The 23,431-nt window shown below is 38.3% G+C and overlaps 1 protein-coding gene across 1 annotated transcript in view; it reads left to right on the top strand.

Moving 5' to 3' along the window:
- The window catches only part of LOC115485364 (receptor-type tyrosine-protein phosphatase N2-like), a 187,570-nt gene that overhangs the window by 9,105 nt on the left and 155,034 nt on the right, over positions 1 to 23,431 (top strand). Inside the window, exons 4-5 of the mRNA XM_050970472.1 lie at positions 1,365 to 1,738; positions 20,683 to 20,769. Of these exons, the coding sequence (XP_050826429.1) occupies positions 1,365 to 1,738; positions 20,683 to 20,769 (461 nt within the window). The remainder of the gene's footprint in view (positions 1 to 1,364; positions 1,739 to 20,682; positions 20,770 to 23,431) is intronic.

The raw sequence follows: 23,431 nt of genomic DNA, 5'->3' as shown, positions 1-23,431 counted from the left end.
AAGTGACACATATAGGAATCCTAACATCACGTGCAGCTAGTTTGGAAAAAAAGACCTAATGCTTTCAGGTCATGCCACTAATGAATTTGACATTTAATGCTATACTTTCAAAAAGGCAACTTTAGCCCCCTAATGATGCACAGTTCATTACAGGATTTGGGATTTTAGAACCATGTTGGCACTTTCACATCCTTTTCCCCTCTGTAGAGCAATGTTGTATTTGATTAGTGAGTCTGATTCCTTTTCTGTGAGAAGTTGGGAATTTCTAGGATGAGCTTACAAATCACTGTCCAGCATCATAGAGAAACTGAGGCAGAAATATCTTCAGCATGTACTGATTCTTTTGACTCCTATGGACTGCTGTCCAATATTTAGCCATTTTTGAGGTATATTCATCTTTCTTTTTCTCAGTTTCATGGAGCAGAAAAATTTCAAAGGAATATTTTTTAAAAACTGTGTGAAACTTCCCCTACTATGTACTCTCTCAAAAGCTAATACTGCAAGACTCATAAATGGGCAAACCCTCTTGTGCTCACAGTAAAATCCCTCTGGTCCTTCTACCAGGCAAGGGAAACACGCATAGACAGAGTGGCAGGAGCTTTAAACACATGAAAATCATCAAGGAACGAAGTGTTGTAGTCACAACAGACTTACAGAGGATCCCATGTATAAATTTCTTAGTGACAGTTTGACTAGGGAATGTTTGAATAGAATTTATTGTGACACAGAGCACAAAGTGCCCATTAGCCTCATTTCCCCCCAAATGCTTGGCTGCAATAGCAGTATGTAATGAAACCAGCTAATGAATTTTTCTAGGCACCTGTTTTGACTTTGGCTCCTTTGCTTATTGTTGATTTATTAGACAGATTCTGGTTTTCTATGATCATATTTTTAGTTTGTTGGATCACTCACATACAATTTGTCACTATTTCTAGAGATGAAGAAAGAAAACAGAATTGGTCATATCATATCTGTTCCTTTTCTGCTGTTATAGCTTGTGAGACCCAAGAGTTATGAGTTTCCAGACCCAACCCAGGAATATTGATGGACATTTCTATGTTTTCTCCTTTTCATTAACTTACCTGATAACAAAGTTTCATTTTTATCAATACTTGACACACAGACACATGGAAACTACTGAAAAAAATCTACTGGCATAATTTAATGCTGTTTTATTATTACTGAATAAATAGCATGTTCTTAACATAGTCTAGCAGCTTATAGAAATTTAAAAAGCGACCATGCAACAGTTGTATGAGTAGACTCTGCTGTATCAATTAGAGTTTGAAAAAATGATATCCAGGTTTGGTGAGTATAACCTTCCTGTGTTTAGTTTTAAAAATAAAATTTTTCTTTTAATACAGGAGAACACTGCAAAACTGATTAGATTTTTGAATGAGAATGCGTTAGCTGAAAAGATGCATAAAGACCTTATTCCTGAAGAACCTACAAAGACAGAAACTAAAAAATCTGAAGAAACTGACTCTTCTTCCTCAGAAGAAACAAATGCTGGTGTGGAAAATGTGAAAAGTGAGACTTTCTCAAGGGAGCTGACAACTGCAAAGAACAGCGAATCTGACTCCAAAGACCCAAGCCAGACCAGCTACTGGATTAAGAATGCTTTAATTCAGGAAGAAAACTCCTATGAAAAACCTCAGAAAAACACAAGACAAGGCTTACAACTTGAAGTGAAATCTTCTCAGGAGGAAGAATATGGCTATATTGTGACAGTGAAAGAGTAAGTACAGCAGCCAATTTGAATGGCATTTTTAACTGGGGAAAAGATAAAGTCATTCCACCCAGTGAAATATGATTGTACAAGAGGAAAATGCCACAGGCCTGATTTTTAATACATCTGAAACTGTTTGGAACCTGTTCAGTACTTTGATGAAAATACAAGCAAACAGTTCCATTTTCTTACTGTTGCCTTTCCTCCCTTGCAGAAGACATTAAATTTGTAGGTCTTTTGCTTAGACCTCTCTCTATCTTCTCATGTTCTAGTGACCTTCCAATATGTCAGTAAGTGTGCTTATGGTTAGGATGAGAGCTTTAAATATTTGACTTGAAAGTAGTCTAAATATCAATGCCTGAGTCATTCTTTCAGATAAACGACACACAATAATAGAGCATAGTATTTTTCTCTGTGATTTTGTTTTGATCTGAAAGTGACACATATAGGAATCCTAACATCACATATGCAGCTAGTTTGGAAAGAAAGACCTAATGCTTTCAGGTCATGCCACTAATGAATTTGACATTTAATGCTATACTTTCAAAAAGGCAACTTTAGCCCCCTAATGATGCACAGTTCATTACAGGATTTGGGATTTTAGAACCACGTTGGCACTTTCACATCCTTTTCCCCTCTGTAGAGCAATGTTGTATTTGATTAGTGATCCTGATTCCTTTTCTGTGAGAAGTTGGGAATTTCTAGGATGAGCTTACAAATCACTGTCCAGCATCATAGAGAAACTGAGGCAGAAATATCTTCAGCGTGTACTGATTCTTTTGACTATCTGAAACTTATTCATGGGATTGAAGACAATAGGATTGTGGAGGATTCTTGTTTTTACTATACTGTGTTGAATTGAAATGCATATGGCTACACATGAGAAACAGATGAGAAACTGGTGGAATACCCTTTAACTGCACCTCTTCATTCCTGCCTAGAAATGTTATGTGAAGCAGTAGAAGACAGTTTTTCCCCAGCTCAGCACTACCTCCCTACTTCCCTCAGCTCTTTTAAACTCATATCAATCTGGAAGACTCCTTTATTCCAAAGAGTATCATGATGATACCATCTCCTTTGACTCTCCAGACTTATTTGGCTCATAAATGCTGTACAGTTTAGAACTGTCAGAGCTCTGTGAAATGAGAGACATTCTGAATTTCAGTGTTCACAACCTGGAGATTCTTCACTGTATCATCTTACCCGTTTTTCTTCCTAGCTAGTCTCCCACTCATGGCTTTTCCCTGAATTGTGTCTGTTATTATTCAGTGAAACTTGCTGAAGAAGGTAATTTGTCCAAAGATTCTTGGTTCTTGAGGAGTCCATATACACAAATATAATTTACCTTCTTTACCATTTTTAATGGTTTTTAACTGGCTGGATGGCTAGGACCAGAGAGTAGTGGGGAATAGCATTACATCCACAGTTATAACTCTGGATGTACACCAGTGTGCTCCATAGGGCTCAGAACTGAAGCCAGTTCTATTTAATATCTTTGTTGATGATCTGGATGAAGGGATCAAGTGTGTCCTCAGGCAGTTTTCAGGTAGAAACCAAGTTAGGAGGGAGTGTTGATCTTCTGGAAGTCAGGAAGGCTCTGCAGAGAGAAAAGCCTCCACATGCACTAGGGATGTTCAAATTGTATATTAGGAAAAACTTCACAGAAAGGGTTGTCAAGCTTTGAAACAGGCTGCCCTGGGAAGTCACCATGGCTGGAGGTATTTAAAAGGCATGTACATGTGTCATTTAGGGACATAATTTAGTGGTTGACTTGGCAGGGCTGGGTAAACAGTTGGACTCAATGGTCTTAGAAGTATTTTCCAACCTAAACAATTCTATGATCCTATGATTCTACTCAGTGCTATGGCTGACATTTGTGGGGAGATCTGTTCCCTGTTAGCTTCTGAGGTTTTGCAAGCATGATCCAAGGAAGTATTAGCACTGCTGCACTGAACTCCATGAAATGCTGAGCATTTAATTGTGCCACAAACCAAAGAGAAACGTTTCCATCTAATGCTTGAAATAAAGATTTGTGATACTTTAAAGACCTGTCCAAATGGCAGTCTGATTGTCAATGGCAAGAACAGTGGGTCACTCCCACTGTGCTTGTCAAGTGGCCTTTCAGATGGCTGCAGCACTGCAATCCATACCAATCCATATTATCCATCAGTGCTAAGCTTTGGAATGAATCGACACTTTCAGTGTAGAAAATTGCCCAGCAAATCCTCCACTGTGCTGCTTCAGTACTTTGTTATTCTGAGAAACCAATCAAATTGGTGATTTACTTTGTTTACTCTCTTCTCTTTCAAAAAAATGGCTATTCTACCACTGGAGTATTTGTGTAAGATTTTTTTCTTTCTCAGTGTAATTGCTTTGAAATGTTTTATTAATTTTAACTCTCAAATTCCAAAGTAATCTTGTTTTTTAAAAGTAATCTAAGGGATGTTATTTTAATTTATATTCTATATGTGCCATAATTATAAAGTATCTCTGTTATAGTTTGGATACATCAGTGTGAGCTCTCTAGTCAGAGAAGTCTTGCCTTTGGCGTTCTGCTATTTTCTGAAGTTCTAGTTCTTCACATTTGGGAAACTTTTTTTTTTGTTAAAAACCATGCCAATTCTCCCATTTGTTTGGCAGTATGTGCTCTATAATGAGGGCCTAGATCCCACAATCAAAACATTTACACAGTGTGTAGTCTCCTGAGTGTCTCGTGAGGAAACCCAAAGCCTGAATTTCCAGAAAATGTACCTGTAAATCTAAATGTAAGCTGCTGCATGCTCAGCAGCAAGCTGGCACGCAGTTTCTCAAATATGACTCAAATTGAGTAGCTAGACTTGAATGCACTAAGAAAAATCCTAGTTTGAAAGTTCTTTTCTTTCCACTGCTTATCACAGAGTCTTTCAAGCTTCAAAATCAAGTCATGCTTGTCTGAAGCCATGCTTGGACACCTAATGCAGAGCAACCCATCCTGTTTTGTGATATATCAGAGGGCTTGTGCTTGAAGTTTTCCATACACAGACTAGATCACAGACAGCTCATGGCAGCTCTCAGCTTGTGAGCCAACTTCTGGCATTGCTGTGTTATGCATTTCCAGGATAGTTCATGTTTTGTCATATGTTAGCTCTCAATTGCAGACTGTCTATGTAAGATTGCACAGGTTGTAAATCTGCCCACACCACGCTGAGTTGGATGCTGCGTGCATGGCCCTGCATTTCATTGGAGGTAGCTGCAATTCTGCTCAGGTGCTGGGAAGAAATGGGGCTTGTGTTCATAGTGTAAAGTTGCTATGGAGTATGATTAGTCTGACCCATTTAACGTGCTGAAGGGTTGGGTTAATTGCAAATGCTTGATATCATTTCTCCACCTTTACAAATGTGATAAATGATACTGCTTTGCATATAATGATTACTTTCCTCAGGATGGCATTCGGGTTAGGGCCCTGAAGCTGGGTTGTGCAGAAATCTTGGTTTATTCCTCAAGTTTTCTGTTTTCCTAGGCATATCATTAAATAATTGTATTTTTATGATCTTCATTATTTTTTCCCCTACCAGGTGGAAACATTTTAATTGCATTTAAAAATTAAATTTCGAATAAATAGGAAAACTTAATCACAATATCTACAGCAATGAAACAGGGCTGATATAGTTTTCTGTTACTGGATCTTGATGTTTCTTAGAAGCTGAGCATTTATATTCCATGAGGCTTTGCAGCTCTTTTTAGAAAATAATAACAGAATTTTCTTGTCTTTTAATACATCTATTCAAAAAGAAAAACTGATTTGACCCTCTCTGTATATCTCACTGTCCTTTTTGAAATCATTATTCTACTTACAAGTGCACTTTGCTAAGACAGATTTGTTCATATTCTTCACTTAATTTCTACAACTGGCTTTAAAAATGAAGAGAAATTATAAATACGCATAAACTAGAAAATCTGTTGGTACTAAAGTCTGTTAAAATCACCAAAGAACAGTATTGCTGATATTAGGGAAAAAAAAAAGTAAAATTTCTATCTCTGATTTTTACTTCCTTTATATAACTCTTCCCTTGTATAAATAGGCTCTATAAATGTCCATAATTGATTTTAAAGCCAAAGGTTTTACTTCTGACAACATAGTTTGACCCCATATCTGAATAATACACATGGAAAATCCTTTTCTATGAAATTATCCAGTAGGCACAATCTAGTATTTGTGTTACAGCACCAAAACCTGTAGAGAGACATAATTCTAGAATTTTCTGTTGCCAGCTCTTCATGCATAATTATTCATGGTCCCTAGAGTTTTCTAGACATTAAATCTTTTTTCCATCTATAATTCTTCAGTTTTCTTGGGATTCTTAGAAAGTGACAGAGATCATATCCCCTATATTACTGCTTCACTGCATCAATTTTGATATTATATATTCCCATAGGAAAATGATGCTTCATGGTTCCTATTTATCCACAAGAAAATAACAGAGAAACAGTAGTTAATCTGGCTTTGTCACAGAGAGCAATAAATACTGCCTTTTTTTTAATGCTTGTGTTCAGCTTTGTATATTTTTATTATCTGTTATAGGCACAGAGATATGATAATCTGTTCTACTTCAGCTGCCCTTAGCTTTTGTGCTTTCACAATCTGTTGCAATATATTGTGACAGGACATGATTCTCACCTGCTGGTGTAGCTCATTTTACAAGACAAGAGTCCTTCCCAGTGTCCATCTTTCCCTTCTCGAAGGGCTTTGCTTTTGAACATATTTTCCTCTCATTATTTTGGGACCAGCTCTGCATTTTTACCTCTAGAGGAACATAGAGAGAAAATTTTCTAATTAATGTACCTGGGACCAGCCAATCTGCTTCACTAACGACTAATGGCAAGCATTCACTCTGGTCTTGATGCAGTGGCAATTTTGGGAATGTGCCTGAAGTCCTCCATAGCACCACAAGAACTCCCTCAGATCTGTTTTACTCCACTTGGCTGAACAGGAATGGCTGCTGGCCTGGTTTCCCAGGCCAGACATTCCCAGACACTCTCATTCTTCTTTCCATGCCTCTGTACTGCTCTAGCATCCTGTCTTTGGGTCTTCCATGCCAGGTCTTTGGAACAGCAGCTGGTTCAGGCACTCCACCACCTCTCAGTGAGCAGGTTCAGGTCACTGCTGACTCCAGGCTATAGAACTGCACATGAAATATGCCAAACTAAGGATTGGGCTGGGGACTGTGCTTTGTTTTTATAAACAGTGGGAGTCCTTAAAACCCTGAGATGCTGCAGTATCTCACAATAACATATGGTCAGTTCTTCTAGGATATCACAGTGCTTTTTGGGTAATTACCATTCCGATCATTGTGAAAAAGTAATGAATTTTAAACTTTTGAAATGAGTGAGAACAAGAAGCCAAAGATCAGGATTCCTGGGAATGCAGCATACTGAATCAAAGTGCAGTCTATTATCTGACAGTACTTTTTCATCAGTGCTGTTCTGCCCAGTCCTGGGAAGCTCAGATGTAAAAATGCCATTATTAAATTTTCATGCCTTTGAATTTTTTAAAAAATTTCTTAACTCACATTTTGTGTACAAAATGCAAATGCTTGACCACTAAAAATTAGAATGAAATAATTTCATAAATAGAAAATCAGTGAATAAATTTAAGCTGAGGTTGTTCTCTGGGCAGCCTGTGCCAGAGTCCCAGTAAAGAATCTCCTCCTAACATCTAACCTAAACCTATTCTCTTTTATTTTGAATCCATTTCCCCTTGTCCTGTCACTACACTTCCAGATGAAGAGCCCCCTCAGACTTCCCTGTATGTCCCCTTCAGACTCTGGAAGGCTGTCTTGAGGTTCCCACACAATCTTCCATTCTCCAGGCTGAATAATCCCAACCTCCTCAGCCTGTCCTCAGAGGGGAGGTGCTTTAGTCCCTTTGTGAGCTAGTATTTGTGTTTCTTAAACTCCTTTTTTTGAACACTGTATTGTTGGATATTCTTTGTCATTTTGCATTATGAATTGGTCTGGGCTTTATGCTGCCTTGAAGGAAGATGGAAGATATGAAGAGAGGGAAAGAATTTAAAAGTCAAAAGTGCATTAAAATGTGTATCATCATTTGTCCTCAATCTCATTTACTAATTACTTGTATGAACAAGTAATTTGATATGAAAGAACAGGTTTACATTTTCAAGGCTTTTTTGCATCAGAGATTCAGGGTGCATGACAAGTGAACCCTGTAGCTGTCTCCAGCATTCAGCTTAAAATGCATTGGGGAGTACTTTGGTGGGGTCCATTTCAGCCTCAGAAGGGAGGGCAGCACAATCATGGCACGGATTATTGCCATTATTTCTGTGCTTCTGCAGGCGACAAAGCATCTGTATGAATTTGTTACTATTAACACAGCTGGAGGTACTGAATGTTTGAAGAAATGCAAGCACAGGCTGGCACAGTGTGACACTTTGATTATAACTCCAGAGAGTTGGTCCTTCTCAACTTCTCTCTCACTCTCCTGTTTCCAGGATGCTGTTATCTCCTCTGACCTTCATAGCCCAACCACTGCCATTGATTTTTAGTGAGTGTCATTTGTGTTACAAATTGGTCTGGACTTGAATCTGTCTGTATTAAGAGGTTTAGATTCACACTTACTGATGGTGGGAAAAGAGGGAAAAAAATTACAGAAAGTGGGAATTTGCTGAGTTGTCAAAACAGAAGTAAGCTTAAAAAGGTTTTATGGCTAATATAGCCTTTGAGGAAAGAAGCATGAAAAAATGAAAGTGCAGCCCAGTGCAATAAAATTGCAGTGTCCTTAAAACGATTACAATAACAGTGCTGTGAAGTCAGGCAGCTCTCAAACAATCCACTGAATAGCTCTGTGCTTGGAGTTATTTAGTTGTTCTCAGGAATTCTGGATAAATGTGCACCATTTACAAAATTAATCATTATTTAACCTAATGTAAGACCCAGACTGTGTTCAAACCACAATAAATCCATGAAATGCATTCCCTTCCAAAATCTTTACTGGAGATGTGTGTTTCAAGATTTATGAAGTTACATTGAAGCATGGACAAAAATCTCAGACAAGGCAGGCTGTTCTAACATCATGGGCTTAAAGCATCAGTGCCCAGGACTTTTATTGTTAATTATCAGATGTGTTACTCTCAGAGCACTTCCAGACAAGAAAAATAAATACAGTTTCAGTGTCTAAAATTTTTTTTTAGGCTTGGTAGGCTCAGAAAGAATTTAATGTCAACACCAAAAAATTGGTATCAAAAATGTTCCCAGTAGTCCTTGCCATGGCCCTTACATCCTCTATGACCTGCAGCAAAAGCATTGTTCTTGTGATGACTGAGACTTCCTTTTTGTCTAGAAAAAGAGGAGTAGGAGCTGGAGAAAGCTGGATTTGATAGCTTTATACTGGTGGTTGACAGCCTGGTGAGAAAGGCAGAGCCATGGCACTGTGTCACCTTGTCTTTTCCTACAGGCTGTGTGCTACCTGAAGTGGCAGGAGCACTTGCTCCACCCTTGGGGCAGGAATAGATGACACTCTTCTCCATTTATTCCCTCCTCAGGGAAATGTGACATCCTTCCTCTGGACTGTGAGGTGTGTGGCTCAGAAGTTGGCTGTTACCAGGCTTGGTAAAGGACTTTCAGATCAGAGAACAGTGGTGTTGGTGTACTAAAAAGTGCCATGAAGCTAATTCCCGGGAGACAGGAGTCAGAGGGAAGAGGGGAGTGAAAATCTCAAGTGGCACCTTGGTAAAGCTGTATCTGTTGCAGGACCATCAGCAGCCCTCCCATGTCTCAGTTACTACTGAAATTTGCACACAAGGAGTTTCACATCAATCTATTTCATACATCAGTAGCTGAGTTTCCCATTATTTTGGTTGTTAAAATATTTACTAATCTTAGCAGCGGAAAAAAGAAGGAGAAAAAAGAAAAAAATAATAGTGAAAGCCAAAAGAATTAATTTGTGTCCATAAAATAAAAGCTTCCCTAGTGTTGTTTACATCTTCTCTGAGATGGAAAAATGCTGTGATCACAGACTTGAGACCACATTGATGATAAGCTGCTATTCAAAGCTGCACAATTTAAGTCCTGCCTATTTGTATGGGAGGGCCACTGAGCCTGGGCCTCCAGGAGGCAGTGCCAGGGACCCTCTCTTCTCCTTGGTGGCAGAACCACACATGGAAGACCCTCAGGTCCTCAGCACCTTCTGCTGAGATACATCAGACTCTCCCAGGAGAAAAACTGCTCTCACAGCAAAACCACAAGTTGTACCTACCCTTCAAATCAACAGGACATAAATGGGATGCTCTTCACACTGACTTTAAGGAGAGTGAGTCACAGAGCAAGGGGCAGGGTGTCACTGAGGATTAAGAGCTGGTTATGACATAGAAGAGAAAGATTTGTCATGAACTGCTGCTCCTCAGCGTGTACAGAGATTAGTGGTACCCCATTGGCAAATTGTCTCTGTTAGGAAGAACTATGGAGGATTTAGAAAAATTCCAGATGGATTTAAATACATTGAGGGATTAAGGAGTACAATGGTAGATGAGATTCAGCTGGAATAAGTGTGACAGAATAATAGACATTAACAAAAATAATACTTTGGGAAAAAAAAAAAAAAAGAAAAAGCAAAGGTATTCTTTAAACTCCACATAGTCTGTGCTCTGAGGGTGTGGAAAATCTGAAGAAAAGATTTGTTGTATCTATATGCATGAATCCTGCTCTTCATATGGTGGCACATATTTTCAGACTTGAAAATTTAAAAGAAAGCATGCAAATCCTGAAGGCAGTGGCCCATTTCCCAACATTTCTGAAACACAAACTTGTTTAATACATATCACTGAGGTCAAAAGTTCAAGAGGAGATTCTTTTTTAAAAGAGAGATTTTTCTAATTGTTGAGCAGATACATCAAATTATAATCACAATAACTAATTGTTTGTAGAATTATAACCATAATCTTATTTATTTTCAGAAGGAATGCTCTTGCTGCAGGGTGTAAGGCAAGAGGAATTAACTTCTGATATCTGTCTGTTCTTGGCCTGGGCTACAGTGCACATGTGACACATGAAAAGTGCTTGACTGATACTATTTTTAAATGCAAGCTTCATGTGTTTTATGAGGATCATGTAAGGAAAACATAGCACCATTCCTGACCTCTGGAGTCAGAGAATTAATCAATTAGAGTGATTTTTTTTCATGTATAATATTCTCATTTGTTTGGTCAGGTGTTTCTAGTACTCCTGGGGTAGAATATCTGTGTTTTGCTACTTTTTGACAGGGTTTTGGGCAAGTACCTGTAAAATGGCAATTTCATAGACACCCTTTCACCATTTAAGTTTTCCTCAGGGAACTGAGGAAATACTATTTTTTGAATACTGTTACTGAATAACTCTCTTCGTGTCTTTCCTTCTTTCTTGATTGTTAGTGGTGTAAATACAACAGTGCCCAAGCAAAAAAAGAAAAAGGAAAAAAAAAAAAAGAAAACAAAAGAACTAATGTTCATTAGAAACTAAAGTTTATTGTTTGTCAAAGCCCTGTTTTTCCAGGATAGATGGGTTCTTAGGTTGTCCTTACAGAGGCAGATCCCAGCTGACTACTTCTCTTGCCCTCCTTCAGAATTTTTCCAGAATTATCTTGGACTTTATTTCTTAGCACTTACTTTTGAGCTATCCTGTATTTAGTGCTAGTCTTAGAAAATCAGGCAGTAGCATGTTCAAGGTGGTCTAAAAAAATCTCCAGTCTTGTGCTGGTGACTGCTGCTGAGAGCTGACTCAGGGTCTGGGGTTGGCATGAACTGCCAGGAATGTGCTTCCTTCATCATGGCTCTTCTCATTCCTTCTTGATCCCAGCAGCAGGAACTGGAAACTGCTTTCCTGCTCTTTCTCCTTTTCTCTTGACTGCTTTTAGCAGGCAAAGCAGTCATGGCTGGTGTGCACCAGCCCTTGCCCATGGACAGGCAGTGCCCAGGTCCTGGCATTCCAGCTCCTCCACTTTTCCGTTCCAAGCAGTGCACTGAGAAGGGAGGTGGGATGGGAAAGAAACCAAGCCTGATGCTGGCCCATGAAAGTGGGTGGTTGAAAATGCAGAAGTCACCTGTTTCAACACTCCCCCTCTTTAATATTTAATATTGTATATTCATTAGAGCAAGTAATAAGCAAATAGTTCCTACCACACCTGTTAAGTCATTTTACAGAAACTCTGAAATACCTCCACACATCACTCAGCCTCAGCCCCATGACAGACATTCCTGCTCTTTTCCAGGCATGGAGGAAGGATGGCAGCTTGGCTGGAGCTGGCCAGGCTGCCCCTCCCAGCTTCCCACCAGCAGGGATTTTGCCTGCACCAGTCAAAGTCCATGGTGCTGCCAAATGGTGTTAGCAGCCAGAGACAACTGGTCCTCAACATTATTCATCCTAAAGAAAGACTCATTATTTGACTCTCTAATGCATTCCATATGGTATTCCAGACTCATATTTCTGAACTTTGATTTTTCTTTTTTTAGGTTTAGCTTTTTATCTTCAGTACTAAGGAGACTGTGCTGCATATTAAGGAAGTGATGCCGTTATAGACTGTTGCTCTGTCTGGGACAGGAATCTGATTTGATGTCAATCAAAACAAAGATATTACTGAGAAATGGCTAGGTGGAACTTCCTGAAATTATTATTTTAAACTTTGAAATTCATCTTTCTTAAAATTCAGTATTCAAAAAGACTAGAGGGAAAAAATTACTCTCGGTAATTTTACTGAGTAAAAATTACTCTCAGTTCTCAGATCACTACAAAAATAAGTCTTCAGTGTAAAAAAAGTTCCTATTTGTGTCCACTAAGAGAATGATTGTTTAATAAATCTTAAATATAACCACTCAGAATAAATATAGTGGTAGGCAGGACCAACAAAATTGTGTTTTTCAGATCAAAACTCTGATCAGCTGCTATAGTAAAGTAGTACCACAAGAAGCCATGGATCTATGGTGAACTCATCCAGGCAGGTCTTCTGGTAGACTTTTTTTTTTGCTAACAAGTGAATCTGTGGGATAAAGAACAAATGAGAAAGAATCTTAGAATTCTAAACCAACCCTTTGGCCTGCAGGGCATAATCTGTTTATAGCTCCCATTGTTTAATAAAAGTTGGTTACTGAAATTAAATTCTTCAAGAGATTTTATCCATTCAGTTTCTGTTTTCAAGAGCTTTGGATATTTGCCTTGTTACCCATGTGTTTAATATCTTTTCCCTTTAAGGCACAATTCTAGATGTAAAGCTGAAATGTGGTTATTTCAGAATTTAGAGTGAAAGCCAGACTGACTCATTTAGGTACCAACCTGCTGGATGATGCTGCACATATTCCCCAAGGATGTCATCCCCTTCATTGCACATCACTGAGCTTCTTGAGAGACAGGTGAAGACATACCCACATGGGGAGGTTAGACACCTTCTTTCCTCCACTGATTAGAAGAGACCTTTGAAGACTCCAGAAAACAGCCCAGACTACAAAATAAGCTCCCTGTTTCACTGAGACATGCCAAACAAGTAGGATGTTCAGGGATCCAGCATGCCTAGTGCTGCTCTGCTGACAGGCACTGGGTCTAGGATCTTCTGTCTGTCTTCTGCTTATTACTGTGGGGCTTGGAAAGTGAAGCAGGAGATGGAAGAGACCTTACTGAAGTTGATCTGAGCAGTTTTAACTCCCACATGCTGGAATAGGGCTCTGTGTACCAGAAATGAGAGATAACAGTGTCCATCATCCTCTTGGTGTCCCAGTGGTTTGTCTTCAGGCCTAAAAGCAACAGAGAAAGATAAATAATGCACAGAAGAGGACCTGACTCAACTTGCAGCACTCAGGAGTAAGTTTTTTGTGCATTGAAAGTGGTTTTAAAGACAGCAAAAGTCTGAATAAAATGTCTCCTTCCCAAAAGTCCTCAATGCTGGTTTTAATCTCTGCTTCATTCTCTGATTTAGATGTGTACTAAATACTATTCAAGCTGAGCTCAGGTGTAGCCAAACTTTTGAACATTCTCTATGGGAGATAAATGGAGTGTCCATGCCACTGTGCTCGAGTTTGGACAGCAAAAGAGGCTGGGTGTGAATGGCATTTACCCAGAAAATACACTTACTGATGGGAGGATACTGTAGTTAAGCATTCAGGCAACTTTGAGTCTGCTGAGAAATGCCTTGCAATTTTATTGTAGTGCTCATCACTCTTGAAAATGGGTAAACTGGCCATCATTGCCTTTTTCTGATCTAAGCAAATTTTAGGTGGATTGAACCCTACCTTACTTGAGATTTTACTGGGGATTAAACTGACATTTAGGTTTAAAGAGTGCAATTCCAATGTCAGGCCCATTTCTGTACTGTATATTATTCTTCATTTTTGCAGGAAATTATTCAATTGAATTAATCTGACAGGGCTGACTGGATGTCCATCACAGTGCTGCATTACAATTGCTAAACAGAGTATTGGAAGGGCACTAGGTACAGTCTGGTAAAGACAATACATAATTTGAATGATGGCACTAAGGGAGCATTTCAGAGTTCAGTAAGTGGGTTTCCAATGGCACTTGACAATTGGGAGGAGGAAAAGGAAGTGAGAGCAACTGCTTGTGAGACTGACATAAGCTCAGCACAACACTGAACTACATGTTGTTCTCCTTGGGCTGAGAGCAGGCTTGGCAAACGCCAGCAATCAAGCCATCTGTATAACTGCATCAGATTTCTTGCTACCAAAATGGTTCAATTTATGGGATTGTTTTGACAGGCATGTTGGGAAATACAGAACATATAGTTTTCATCATTGTTTACTTCTGTTTTTCCTCTTGTTCCCTTTGACATTGCCCACTGGCTCATATTAGAGTTTGAGCTCCATTTAGCTCAGCATGCAGAGCTGGCCATGCTGCCAGTGTCCCCACAGAGCTCCTCCTGTGCCTTCATTTACATGCTTCCTTTTTGTTTTTTAACCAGAAGGGGAAACTTTGAGCCTTGAATGCATAAATCATTAGGTCCAGGTCAAAAATAGGCCATTATTCAAAATGTTTGTTCTCACTCATCAGATTTGTACTTAATCTTGGGAATTTCTTGAAAACGTGGAATCCATTTGTAACATTGTTCAGAGAATTGGAGCATGAAGCTGAAGTGGTTGTGAGATCAGCATCCAATATTCAGCACTACTTTTCTGTTAAAGTAGTCTAACTGGCCTTTCATGAAGCAAGTCTGGTCCATAAGACTGGTCTCCTACTCTAATTGCCCACAGCAGGCCTTTAGCAAGACTTTCAACTCCCCAGAGAGGCAGAACTTAACTTCACTGGGATCAGGGTGCTCCAAATATGCTCTAAATCAGCAAGATGTGCTCTAAAATCAGTCAGAGGCCTTGTGCTAACACAGTTTGGAACAAAATTTTTGGTAGGGGAATAAGTGAAGTTTTAAAGTTAATTTTCAGGTAGCAGAGTATTTGCTACTACATCTCCTCCATATTTGGTAGAGAGCAGTATATAGAGCCAATGGTGTTGGTGCTTCTGCTGTTAGATCCAGAATGGATGCAAGTCAAATAATAACATTATTGTCATTTAAATAACAATACCAGGCAGCTGACAAGGAAAGTTGGTGTAAATGCCTTCATTTTATGGACAGTGAAATTGCAGGTCAGGAAAATGTCTTGACCAGAGTAACTTGATAGACCTCTCCCAGATGAAGACATATTCTGTTCCTCATTATTTACTTGTTTAGCTACAGGCATTCTCCCATTTATGTATAAAACCACTGAAGACAGTGGGATTGTTTAGACAGACTAAAAAAAGAAAAAAAGCTGGCATTACTATACATTTTGTATCTGGAACTGAGGAGAAACTCACTTAATGGGATTGTTCCAAGTTGTGCCAACTTCCTGAAAGCAGATTTCAAAAATTACTTCTCATCACTGCATTTTTCTTGTAAATTGAAAAGTTAAATCTTAATAGTCAATAGCAGAGGAAGATTATCATTCAGTGTTCTATTATTTAAATTACCTCTGTAAGTGGATTGTTCCTTAAAATATTTCTGTTTTCAGCTTCCTCACTGGGAGGGACCTAGACACTGGAAGATACAAAATCTTATTCTCACCAGACAATCTAATTTTCTGGTATTCAATGTCCAGTACACTTTGTGAAAACACTTTGACAATTACATGAAGTTGGGCTTCCAAATCCACTCCTGAGCATTTAAATGGATTGCACTAATTTTCAGAAGTGCTCAGCAGCTCAAATTAAAGTAAAGAGATATTTATTCCTGTGCTTTCGTTTCAGATTCATCTCTAAATAAAACAGATTTATAGGCTGGACCCCTGCCTTTTTTTATTTGGTTTTTTGGTTTGGATTGGTTTGGGGGTTTTTTTTGTGGGTTTTTTTTTTTTTTGTTTTTGTTTTTTTGGGTTTTTTGTGGGTTTTTTTTTTTTTTGTGTGTGTATGTTAGACAAAACTCCTGATGAACTTATAGGGAGCTGATTGTCTCAGGTTTATTTTAGGTCAGCCTAGTAGATCTGAATTGGATGATTTCTTTTTCATGTGATTAAACTGGATATAGCAGTTTTCATGACTATGGCATGACATTAAATCATTACATCAGAGTCTTGAACTGATCTGGGGAGTCATTTCATCTGAAGGGATAATGCAGTACTACCATATAATATTGGCTATTTTTAGCAGAGGTAACAACCATATTCTCCAGGAGGCATAACAGTGCAAGAGCCCTGCCCTGAAGAGTGAGATCAAGCAAAAGCAGTAGTGAAATATTTTGCAGATGACACTCTGAAAGACTTTGAAACTATATCTATCAGTCTATGTATCTTTCTAAACCCCAAAGGAAATATTTATATTTCATTCCCCACTTATTTATTCATTGTTATTAGTGTGTCAAAGTTATTCTACCAATAATATGAGATAGAGATTGGCATCCAAGTGAGCCAGAGTTCTGCTGCTAATGCAATAGGGTCCGAACCTAGCAACTTAAAAAATAACAATTAGGGTAGCACTTACAGGTAGAGATGGTATTAGAAGATAAAGCAATGGAAGGAAGTACATTATACATGAATTTTATATGCTTTCTGACTCCCTTTTTATCTTCTAAGAGAGCTGGAGATGGAAACTTAAAAAGGACCTCAAAAGAATTATTTTAAACAGTGAGATGTATCACATTTTCTTTTAGCTGCTGTTATTACAGTTACCTTGAAGGAAGGTGCAAAAGAGAAATCTTCAGCAAATGGAATGAGAGCAAAGGTAGGAAACCCGAAGTAAGCACTGTCTCAAGATGTCAGCTGGCAACATCTATATCATCTGCAAAAAGGTGCTCTGCCATCCAGCAGTTTACTCTTCCTAAGGCCAAAGTCTAGCCCAAAGGTGATCAGAAACTTTCAAGGCAATCAAAAAAAGTAGTGATAAAATCAAATAATAGAATCATAGGATATCCTGAGTGGGAAGGGACCCATGAGGATCATGGAAGTCCAATTCCTGCCCCTGCACAGGACACCCCAAAAATCATACCATGTACCCAAGAATATTGTCCAAACACTTCTTGAACTCTGCTGAGAGTGCTGTGACCTGGGAGCCTGTTCCAGTGGCCATCAAGCAGGGTGTTAGAGGCACTGCAGAAACAATTCATTTTCCTGAGCATAGAAAGGGTTAGCCAGCCTCAAGAGAACTTGTAAATAGCATTGAGGTCCTTTTTTCTGCTTTTGTTTTTTTACCAGCTCATGCTTTGTATCTCTGAGACCTATGTAAATTGTGATTTCTCTCTTAAGGATTCACTGTTACTGGTGTACTGAAATGCCTTATCACAGACTCTGGAAAAAAAGGCATTGATTTGGACCTGTCTTGGCCCTGGAATGTGAGGGGCCACGGCCCAGGAGCTCCCTCTGTACAGTACTGCTTGGAGTGCTGGCATGGCCCAGCACCAAAGGAGTTCCCAGATCCCCCACTGGGAACTGCAGTGACCATCTTTACAGATCAGAAAAAGCAGTGTGAACTCTACACATAATTTTTCTCCAAGTCTTTGGCCTTAATAAAATATTTCACTTGTCAGGGTTGTCTAAAGAGCCTTTCTACTGTTACAACTTCAGTCTGGAGTGTCTAACTATTTGTTCCTTATCTCAACACTTATTTTTTTGTCTTTCTTTCTTGGTTTGTCTAACAATTCCTCTTGAATTAATTACATAGTTGTTGAACCCTCACAGTCAATAGACAAAACATATTTCTAAGAAAAACCCTACTCTCTAATACAGAAACTGAATTGAGCAGGCTGAGCACTAAGCACAGTATGTGAAAGATCACAAATATCATCTGTTCTACAAGTATTGAGTGCTTGCACTGAGGATGAGTGGGAGGGTCATGGGTGGGAGAGCAGGTGGTGTTTGAAAGATTGTCCTTGTGAAAGCCTGGAGTCAGATGGGTGATGTGGGTGAACAGTGCTGTTACAAGGTAAGTCAGTTTGGTTAGCACTGTGCTGGTGGAAATGGTGTGATTCTCTCCATGTAAACAAATTTAAAGGCAATCACCATACAAACCATGCAACAATGAGCAAAATAAAACACTAAACAAAAGCAAAGCTTTAATTGAGCATGGAAAATCATGGCTGGGCATTTTTAGAGAAAGGTTTTGGATATTCTACTGTCCTACAACACAGCTGTCCTAGAACTGTAATAAACAGCACTAGATTGTATTTTCCAGTGTTTGGGAAGTTGGAAAAATTGCATTGGAAAATATCATGATTGTAATAATTCTTAATGGGAACCCTCAAATGTGACTGTGGGATCAGTAATAGTATTGGTACCATAGGATGCTCATCCTGCAGCTTTCCTGTGCTATTATGAATGATAATTTCTTAGCCTATCAAACTGCATCTGAGTACGTGAACCTTTGTGTTTGAGTTTGATATTGCATGAGAGTTACTAAGACTGCTCTTGGATTGCTCAGGCTTGCAAAACAATGGCCTTCCTGCACCATTTTCTCACCCATTTCCCCTCCAGCATTATTGCTGGTTTGTAGCATTCAAATGCTCTGATTACACCCCCCATTTACTGCTGCTGCATTGGCTTGTTGCAGCATATCTTGTTTTTGAAGCTGGGGAATGCTTTTTCAAGGCAGTAGGGAGGGGTGAGCCAGGAGTAAGAGGTTGAGGCTCCCTTGGTTAAAAAGCAACACCAATGGACACAGCAGCCTTTGCCTGCATCAGACTTGCTATTACAGTAAAAGCCCACTTGCTGACACCAATCATTTCTGTAAAATTTAAGCCAACCTCTTTGGGAGAAAAGATTTAATTAACACATAAACCCCAGAGTAACTATGACAATCTGCTTTCATAGTGATGAGAATAATCACGTTTCTTTCCACTGTCAGTCCTTGAAATATAACAGTTTTATGCATAATCTATAGTACATTTTTTTCCTTACACAATCAATCAGGTTCTTTTGTTACTTTCACACAAGAACATTTCTTTCTTAGAAATCTAGAAAATCTCTATATTTATCTGGTGCCTTGAGGGGCTACCTCTGGTTGTGTGACAGGAGGTCTCTGGAGCATTTTGGGCTAGTAGCATGAAGGGAGGCTGAGCAATTCCATGCTAACCAAGATCCACATGAGATATCCCATTATTTAAATAGAGGTGCCCTTAGGGCAGTGCATGCAGAAACCAGTGAAAAAAAAATTCACAACCAAAAAAGAAAACCAAATAAGAACAAAAACCAAACCCCCAGTGTTCATTGCAGGCAATAAATAAAATAGTGGCAATGAATTACCATGATGTAAAATTAGATAAAAAAGCTTCAACTCTGAGCTAGAAATAGTGACCTTTGAAAAAAGCTTTGAAAAAAATCTTTGTCCCTTAGTCCAGTTGAAAAGATTGTGTCTAATACCACATGATTTTTTTTTACTCCTTCTTCTCCTACTGATTAAAAATCCTTGAAGGAACAAATACAGAACCTTTTTTCCTGTGGGTTAATCTCAGCAAAGTTGTCCCTGCTTTACTGTGGCATAAGTTAGATATGCTTGTAAGGTATAATTTTATGGTCTTTGGGGCTTTAACAATGTTGAGAATAAATCTATGATCACAATTTAGACAGAGAATGTTGTCTCTGTTGTTTTCACTGGACACTGTTATATAATTTCTGCATCTTTTTTCTTTCCTAATACTTTTTTATTTGGTTCCACAGTACTGAACAACTAAGCAAGGTAGAATCTGTATATTAGGGATGGAATGCTCTTAATACATCTTTAGAGTTGTATCAGCTCTAATAACCTGAAATTTTTGCAAATATAAATTTTGCATCTGGATATGTGCTTCTTAAAATGATAGCAGTCATATTGTGTTAGGCCTGATTGCAACCTGTTTTCTAAATTAAAAAATGTAAATGTGGCATTGACAAAGGTTAAAAAGATTTAAAGGGGTCTCTGTCAGCAGTGTACGCACACGCTAAGCTAAATCCTATGTATCTAATCAGGGTCCTCTGGACTGTGTGTCTTGCTCCATTGTTTACTTTCAAATCCATAATAATTTTGTATCCTTTCACTGGGCAAAGATTCATTTTAAAATCTAATGAGTTTAAAAATATGCTTTTCAGTTGTCCATTTGATACTGAGCCTGCAATTTGACTTTCATTGTTTGTTTCCCTCCTTGTCTCGTCAATCCTTTTCTTTCTTTCTGTCCTTTTACTTTATTACATTTTTTATTGAGGACTGAGATGAACTGGTAGCTGCATCATGGGCCCATTACACTTCCTAACAATTCCATTTGCACCTTATTGTTTGTCTTATTGCTGGAAAATTCAGGTGATTCATCATGCCTGAAGAAGCACCTGATCCCAATTCCCTTGATATCACGATCACTATGTGACAGGAATACAGTTAGTGGTGGCTTTCAGACTCAAAGAGGCCAAGGTGATAACTCTTTTGGGACCTTTAGCCTCTCAAGTATTGATGAGTTCCATCTTTTTAATGCTCTGTTTTCTTGCTCCCTTTCAACAGCCCCCTGAGTGTGGAAAAGGGCTTGGAGTTAATAAAGGAAGTGGCAGATCTCCTGAAGCTGCAGATGAGTGTCTTCGATGATGTCAAGTATGTACATGGGATTTTCTCCTTTTTTATTTTACTGGATGTCTCATTATTTTTGAATAGTTTGTCTTACAAGGAAATATCTGCTCTTTACTGTCAAAATTAAGGAGAACGAGCAAGAGGGGAAAAAAAAATATTGATGATTGTAACATTCCCTACACATGGGAACAAATTATTTTGAGAAGATGAAAAAGAATGAATTTTTTTCGTCTTTCATAGAGAAAAAAAGTCTGTTTCAAATTCTATACAAATATTAGCAACTTTATTTAACAGTTTCTAGTCAAGGAAAGTCTTCTGAAGGGTAATTTTACCCAGCATTGCCAGGGAGAAAAAAGACATCAGAGATGGATAAAACCTTGGGTGCCTGGCTTTGAGTCTGGAACGTGGCACACCAGGTCATGCTTTTTGGTCAGCTATTATTTATCAAGTCACAGGGAGTTCAGCTATGCTGAGCACTGGTTTTCCTCCTATGATTCATACTGATGAATGCTCTGCATGTTAATCTCTTGAACTAGGAGGTTATGATCTGCCATGTCTAGTAAAGAGTTTTAGATTGAGGATTTTCTGAAGGCATTCTGGAAGAAACCCGTACTTCACAAAACTTCATCCTCCCTGTATAAAACAGGAGTTTGAGTAAAGGTAATTGAAAAGAAGAGTCAGCTGTGGGAGGGTTTTGGGAAAAGAAGTCACATCTTGGGCACTCAGGAAATAGCTGATGTCTGGGCAGCATCCAGCTCCTGCCCGTGTTTCAGAAGGTTTGGGACTACTTGCCTTGGCCCAGGAGTTGGGTTGCTGAAGTGCAGCATCTTTCTCAGCCTCCCCTGTGCTGCCATCAACTACTGTTTGATTTTCATTTACAGAATGGAATTAATTGTTTAATACACTTCTTAAAACCATAGTCTGATAATGCTTCGTCTTTAGTGGAAGTGTTTATACTTGATTAAAAAAAAAAAAAAAAAAAAATTGTATCCCTTCTATAACTGTATTTGAATGGAGAAATGGACTACTGGTGAGAAAATCTTTTCAGAAGCCTGGAAAATACCAGGCATTTTGGCTTTAGTTACTGAGAAGGAAAATATTCCCATATTTTGTTTGTTTTGATTAATGTCTTTTGGTTGTATTTCATGAAATACATTTTTTATGAATACTGAGTTTTTAAATTGAAAAAAAATTATAGTCTATTATCTTTCTTGTAAGAAGAATTTGTACCCTTGACTTTGGACACTAGCAGATAAGGTCTACTGCATATTTAAAGGAGAAATCCCATGGAACAATTTCTCTGCTGAATCAGTGGGTTCAACTTCATTAACTTCATTATTTACAGTACAAGAGCACTTTCACCTACCTTTCTAATTTTTAATACAAATCCTTTTGGTGTTTTTATATAATTTGATAAATCACAGCACATTGCAGTTGATAGGCTTTAGACCTGCTAATGAAAAGTATCCTTCCAGTGGTACAGTCAGCTGTGATGGACTTTTTTTTTAATGTGCAGAATTAGCTGCATATTTTGCATCTATTAATATGCAGTCACATGACTGTACTGAAAATATTTGTATGGTCAGTACCTTTAAAATGTGATATGAATTACAGAAAGTTCAAACAGGACTGAGTATTCTTTCTATCCATACAATGTTTTAATCAGTCTAAGCCTTTTTTAAGATCTATAAATCTGTTATCCTAAATCTCAAATCAGTTAAGAATTCATCCATAATTAATTTTTTTTGTTCAAGAGAATGAAATGCTTTGACTCAGGTTAAACCTATAAAGTACTAAAGGAAGGTGGAGCTGACCAGTAGATAAGCCAGCAGTAGCTTTAGACAAAGACCTTGCCAAGAAAAGAGTTAACACTTTTTGGATTTTTTATTTTCTTGCCATTGCACCACTATCAGTGGAAAACAGTAAAACTGTGAATACTCTGGTTAGCTTCTCTGTGGCCTCATGGAGAGGGGTTTCAGGAAAAACCTGATGTCATACCAAAGTCATGTCACTGACACATAAGGAAATATTTATCAGGAAATATATAACATGCTTCTTACTTGGGCTAAGACATCATGGGTGATTCATTTTATTTCACTGGCATCTAAAAGTATCCTCTTTCTTAAAGATTCTTTTTTTTTTTGGTAAAAATGGGGAAGTTATGTAGAAAAAACTATCAGTCAGCCTGGAGAAAGAGGAGTTATAAAAGGGGTGAGAATTTGTCATACTAGCCTACTTCAACTCTAACCTGAGTATTTGCTTGGTCTGGAATTCTCAATTCTCTCTTTTCTATTCAAGAATTCCCAATGGTTAGAAAGTAACAGTGAACACTTGGACTTTTTAGATCATTGCAAAGATTTCAGAGTAATGACATGTTAATGAGAATCACAGGACTAATTTGAGAGTATAGAGAAATTCATCACATCAAATAGGAATAGTGCAAGAACTGAGAAGAGAGGGTAAGTGGTGAGTTCTTTTGAAGTTCTTGAAATTCTCAGTTACCAGTTTATAGTCCTTTTCTCTGAAAAAAAAAAACCCAAAAAAACCAACCCCCCCAAAAAAACCAAAAACAAAACAAAACCAAAGAGAATTAAAGGAACTGCTTCACTAATAAATTACTGCTTTTAGTATTATAAAATATCTTTCCCTCTTGCCTATATTTTTAGTTTTTACCTGTGCTTTGAAG

The sequence above is a fragment of the Serinus canaria genome, chromosome 2, assembly GCF_022539315.1.
Source record: "Serinus canaria isolate serCan28SL12 chromosome 2, serCan2020, whole genome shotgun sequence".
In the NCBI taxonomy this organism is placed as follows: Eukaryota; Metazoa; Chordata; class Aves; order Passeriformes; family Fringillidae; genus Serinus; species Serinus canaria.
The sequence above is the reverse complement of the archived record's forward strand: the minus strand, read 5'-3'. Positions and strand labels throughout refer to the sequence as shown.